The sequence below is a fragment of the Balaenoptera ricei genome, chromosome 2, assembly GCF_028023285.1.
Source record: "Balaenoptera ricei isolate mBalRic1 chromosome 2, mBalRic1.hap2, whole genome shotgun sequence".
NCBI lineage: Eukaryota > Metazoa > Chordata > Mammalia > Artiodactyla > Balaenopteridae > Balaenoptera > Balaenoptera ricei.
The window spans coordinates 32,742,454-32,748,453 of record NC_082640.1 but is presented as its reverse complement, the minus strand read 5'-3'; the positions used below and the strand labels follow the sequence as shown (position 1 = coordinate 32,748,453).

At 56.9% G+C, this 6,000-nt stretch overlaps 1 protein-coding gene across 1 annotated transcript in view; it reads left to right on the top strand.

The window, feature by feature from the left end:
• Positions 1-436: 436 nt before the first annotated feature.
• The window catches only part of RASGRF1 (Ras protein specific guanine nucleotide releasing factor 1), a 106,809-nt gene continuing 101,245 nt past the window's right edge, over positions 437-6,000 (top strand). The window contains exon 1 of the mRNA XM_059915342.1: positions 437-712. Coding sequence (XP_059771325.1) covers positions 437-712 — 276 coding nt within the window. The remainder of the gene's footprint in view (positions 713-6,000) is intronic.

Here is a 6,000-nt window from a genome sequence, read left to right as displayed (position 1 = left end):
GGAGGGGGAGGAGGCGCCAAGGTGCAGCCTGCGCGCGGCTCTGCGCCTCGGCGGGCTGCGTGCGTGTGTCCCTGTCCGCGCTGCTAAAGCGGGCTCTTCGAGGGATCGGCGTCACATGACTCCGCCTGCCCCTCGCCAGCGCGCAGCTCGCCAGTCCCTCAGTTTGCCCGGCGCCAGGGGAGGGTCGGGAGCCATCTCCAGGGCCCGGGGGCTCTGCGAAGCGGGGAAGAGGTTCTGGAGGGGAATGGTACATCCGGATTCCAGCAGCCGCGGCTCGGCGCCAGATCCCGGACTGTAGAAATTTGGGGGGAGGGGAGAGCGAGAAGGAGCGAGCGAACGCCTGACAGAGGCAGCGCGCAGCGCGCACGGACAGGGGCTGCCGGGTGCCGCGCGGAGAAGATGTAAGCGCGTGGAGTCTAGCTGGCCTCCGAGCACCATGCAGAAGGGGATCCGGCTGAACGATGGCCACGTCGCGTCCCTGGGACTGCTGGCGCGCAAGGACGGCACGCGCAAGGGGTACCTGAGCAAGCGGAGTTCGGACAACACAAAATGGCAAACCAAGTGGTTCGCGCTGCTGCAGAACCTGCTCTTCTACTTCGAGAGCGACTCGAGCTCGCGGCCCTCGGGGCTCTACCTGCTGGAGGGCTGCGTCTGCGACCGCGCGCCCTCCCCCAAGCCTACGCTCTCGGCCAAGGAGCCGCTGGAGAAACAGGTGAGGCCAGCGCCGCGTGTGACCTCCCAGCGGCCGGGCCGCGGCCCTCGGGGCGCAGGCCCTTCCGCCGGCCGAAGGCGCCCGAACTTTAGTCCCTCTACTCTCGGCGCTCTCGGCGAGAAGGGAGGGTTGGCCTAAGCGGGCGGTGACCCCGCGGTGGCCAGAGAGGTCAGGGACTGCGGACGGGGAGCGGGTGTGGGTTGCGGCTGCCCTTCACCCGGTGAGCTCGGTGGGAGGCGGGCGCAGAGCGGGCGAGACGCGGAGGGGAATGAGGTGCGGAGAGAGATGGGCTCCCGCGGGAGACGGAAGCAATGAATGTAGACCCACATCCAGCCAGAAATGGTGCTCCCACCTCCACTCCCACCCGGGAGAGCCCCGGACCGGGGGGATGTAATTCCCCGCGCTTAGGCACGGGAGGGGCGAGACGGAGGCGTGCGAGCGCCGCGGCCCCTACCTCACCGCGGCTGGGAGCGAAGAGGAGCCTGCGCTCGCTCTGCCAAGTTGGGCGGCTGCGAGGCCGCAGGGGTCGGTTAGGTGCCATCGACCGGTAGCGCACTCCCAGCCGGCCCCAGGCGCAAGCAACAAACCGAAGGGTTCCAGGGACCTTTCTGATGCGCCGGGGCTGGGGCCAGGGCCGCTGCGGAGGCCGCGGGACAAGTGGGCGCATCTCTCCTCCTCCGCCCCCTGCGCCTCCGCCGCCGCCGCAGTCGCGGCTCTAGCGCTGCTCTAGCGTTTCCGGAGTTGGCGAGGCTAAAAGGCCGGACCTGGATCTACCGGGGGCCTGGGCGGGGTGCGGGTGCGCCTTTGGTGTGGAGGGATGGAGTAGCACCTGCGGGCGCCCAGTGAGAGCACCAGAGAGCGGGAGTGCAATTTTTAAGATCGATGCACTCTCCAAAGGCATCTAGTCTGTCCCCCTCCTCTGGGAAGGTAAAGTCAAAGATAGTGAATGCTAAAATGTCACCGCTGGGAGGGACCTGCGATCCATGGGGACCCAACCAGCTGGTTATTGCCTAGTTGAGGACACTGAGGCCAAAAGAGAGAAATTTACTTGCCCAGTGTCATGCCGGGAGTTGAGGCCACCTTAAGGTTCTGGGAAGATAACTGAGGGCTCAAAAGCCATTATTGCAGGCAGACTGGTGGTGATTGAATTGGCTGAAATAAAAGCATCCTTGAAGTCGCCCTCCTAATGGTCGAGACAGATCTGAGCTCAGTCCCTGCAGCACATCTCTTCCTTCCCTGCCCTCAGCCCAGAGGTACTGCGAGATGATTTCGAAGGCTGGGAAAGGTGGACAGGAATATTTGAGGCTGGGTCTCTGGGGATGGCAAGCCGTATGGCAGGTAGGGGCTCCCAGATGGCAAAGCAAAGCAAAGAGCAGGCAGCTCCTTAAGCTAAAGGTACAAATGGGGCCTGGAAGACTCACCTGGGAGAGCCAGACCCAGGCTAGGCTAGAGATGCTCTCTCAGCCCTTGATAACCTGCCCTTTGCCAGCCTTCCAGAACATTATCAACACTTGTTGGCCAAAGTCCACCTGTACTACCAGTGGCCTATAGCCCCAACTGGTGCCCATCCTTGGCCCCCTACCCCAGAGCACAGAGCTGAGCTCCCGGGCAGGCAGGGAGAGAGGGCTGAAGGAAGCTGAGTTGTTGTTGGGCACACAGTGTGTGCTCTCAGCCCCTTGGACACAAAGCCAGAAACAGGCCTGAGACTGAATCACAGCTCTGCAACTTCCTGTCTGTGTGACCTCAGTTAACACACTAAATTTCTCTGAGCCTCTGTTTTGTAAACAAAATGAAGGTAATAACACCTATCCTTCTGGGGTTTTGAGAACACAAGTAATGTTTATGGAAGTATGCTCACAATCCATTTTAGTTTGACATGATAAATGTTAATTGAATCTGAATTATACCCACCTAGACAAGGAACAGAGGTCTAACATAAAATGTTGAAGCTGAAAGGAACCTCAGAGAGATTGTACAGCCCACTCCTCCCATTTTACAGATAGGGAAACTGAAGAGCAGATTGGGAAGAAATTACCTACCTGATTCTGATTCGGTGGCAGAATCAGACCTAGAATTCACCCAATGTCTAAGAACTCCTGAAAATGAGATCTTACGTTGATTCCAGATCATTCACCTCTTGGCTCGGGTGTTAAATCGTGCTAGCAGTGGATTATGGGAGGGACAGGAGTGCAAAACCACTTGACCATGTGCACACGTGGTCTGAGCCGTTTCCCCAGAACACCAACAGTCAGAGATCCTCAAATGTGGTCACAAGAGTAGCCCTCCTGGCACAAGAGAACAGAAGAGGGTTGGGAATAGTAGGGGATGGTCTGGTGCTGCCCAGCTCAGGTGCAAATTTCTGTTAAAGATGTGTGGTTTGTTTCGTACACGTATAGAGATGTTCCCTTTGACTCCAGACGGAGAGTTTGGCTCGTATGGAAAAGTAGATCCTGTTCCTTTGGTCTGCACGTGTCTATAAAAACTTATATCTTTTTCTTTTCTAAACCTTTGAGTAAAATTGACGGCCTCCGCAGCTGCTCCGTGTTTCTCCTTGAGGGGGAGCCCCCATAGCACCCACAGAGCACCCTCATGAGAGGCCCGGCGCCAAGCCGTTCTGTGACTGGGTTTGCCTTGTAAGCCCCAGGAAACCTTGATTCAAAACCTGCTGGGCCTGTGGCAGAGAACCCATGTTAGGAGGCCTCAAAGAGGCTATCAGTTTGGACTGGCCAACATCTAGTGAAGTCTTGGTTTTAGGAGGATGTCATTTTTATCCAGGCCTAAGCAGGCAGCTTCCATCTGGAAGGGCCAGAGATGGTTTCTCGAGAAATAGAAACCAAGTCTTGGCTGGGAACCACCCCAATGACAGGGATGAGTCAGGGACAAAGCACATAGTATGTGCTCAGGAGATACTAACTGAGCTGAACTTACTGGTGTAGCTTGTCAATTCCACATTTCACGTCCTGAGGACTGACTGTGCACCAATCCAGGCCCGGCGTGGGGTCGCAGGCCCAGGAAGCTGGATGTCACAGTCCCCGGCCCCCAGGGAAGATTAACACAGATAAAGATGGTACCTTACACTGTGAAGATGCTCTAATAGGAAGGGCTCCCAGGGTGCTCTGGGAGCCCAGGCCCATCCTAGCATGATGTGCTATCCTCTGGCTGCTTCTACACTGCTCTGACTGCGTCTGTGGTAGCTCTGGCCTGGAATCCCAAGGGCTCTTGAAATCGGAGGGGCACAGCCGCGCTCCTATGCTGACTGGCAGTTGCAAGCACCCCTCCGCACGCTGGCCTGAGCCCTGCTTGCTCAGCCCTGACCTCCTCACCTCTGACCCTACAGCCCACACACTGAAGGGCCAGAGGCCCTGGACTTAGAATTTGGGTTCAGAGATTGACCCTTGGGGTTCTTGCCCTGCTTTGGCATGGAGTCACCCCACACTGGCTTTTCCCACCCTCACTCCCAGCCCCCCGAAATAGAGCTTCCACCCCAGCTTCTCAGTGGTGGACTTGACCAAACCAACCCCAGTACTCCCCTTACCCCACTCCCCCGCCCCAACCAGAAGGGATCAAAATGTAGACCCCCAGACTGATTCCTGATTCCTGTAAAACAGAAGGGACACAGACAGATCCCTTCAGCCAGAATCTCAGCACTGATGTGGGCAGAGGCTCCGGAAGCTGGGGGTGCCCATTAGCACATGTTATCCACCCAGTGGGTGCCTTTCCCTGGAGACAAGAGGAAGTCCCTCTCCTGGTCCTCATTCGCAGGACACATTTCTGGTTGGCCTGGTGGATACCTGTTCACAACAGCCCTAAAGTCATGAGTGTGCCCGGTTTGCAGATGAGGAAACAATCTCACCAGCACCACCCAGCAAGGCAGCAGCTGAAATGCTCTCTGGCTTTCTCTGCAGCTGTGCTGTCTTCACCACAAAGCCTGCCTGCCTGTTGCTGTAGCACATTCAGCCCTCTGGGCCAATCAGAAAAACACAAACCTGAATGTAGGGGAATAAGTGTACTCGAAAAGCAACATCCCCCCAGACACAGGGACACAGGGACGTCATCCACACACACGGGGTGCCAGCAACTCAGCCCACGATCCTTGCACCTATGGAAGGGCCAGCAGGGCTGCCCCGCGGTTCCAAACCAAGCCCAGCCCAGCAGGTGTGGGGTGCCCATCTCCCCACCCCAGCCTCCAACTATTTCTAGCACTGAAATGAGGTTGAAGAGGCTCAGTAATGACACCTTAATTGGGACAAGGAAGTACCAGGTCCCTGCCCCTCTGCTTGGCGACAGTGGGATGAAGGTCAGAAGCAGACTGTACATACACAAGCCTACACTAAAATCTCACTGCCGTTTGTGCGTGCCGTAAACATTTTGGCTCTCCGTGTGAAGCCCATGCTGGGTCTTGTGGATACAGAGAAAAATCAAACTTAATCCTTGTCTTCAGAGGTCTCACAGTGGAGTAGGGCGCTCTCCCTAGACTCACTCCCACGGTAAACACCAAGTGCCAGGAATTCTCCATCCTAAGGAGTCCGGACTCTCTCCCTGCCCCTGCCTTGGTTCAGGAGCTCACAGTGTCAGGCTTGATGTGTTGAACTCGCTCACATGGTCCCACCTCGCCCCACGCCAGTCCCCTGCCACACAGCAAGCCACCAGAGTGAGCTTCTAAAGGGCACACCTGACCATGTACTAAGCCACTGAAAGTGTCACTGGCTCTCATTGCCTTTAGGAAAAAAATGCAGATTCTCCAGCATGACCTGGAGGGCCCAACGGGCTCCAGCCTCTGCCTGCCCTGCTAACTCTGCCCCGCCCTCCCATCCCCCTCCTCCCTCACCCTACACCTGCCTCTTTCCCACCTCAAGGCTTCTGCAGTGGCTGCTCCCTGTGGCTGGAATGATCGCCTACTCCCCCCAGCCTTTAGTGGCCAACTTCTCCTCCTCCTAAGACCTCCTTTTAGGTTTTAGCCTAAAAGTCACCTCCTGAGGGCCTCCCCTCACTGCAGGAGCTAGAGGAGCCCCAGGTCCCCCATCACAGGCAGGGACAACCCTCTCTCCTTCATCCCCATCGCTTATCAGGTTGGGATTAATTGATGTATTTGGCTGGTGGTTTGTGAAGGGTCTTCCTTCCCCTTAGAACGTAAGGGCCGGAGTGCATGTTTTACATACAATACCTCCCCTAATCGTCCCAACAGCCCTGTGAGGTTATACCTGGTAACCCATTTTTGAGATGACCAAACTGAGGCTCAGAGATGGTAAGTAACTTGTTCAAGGTTACAGAGAGCATACGTGGCAAAG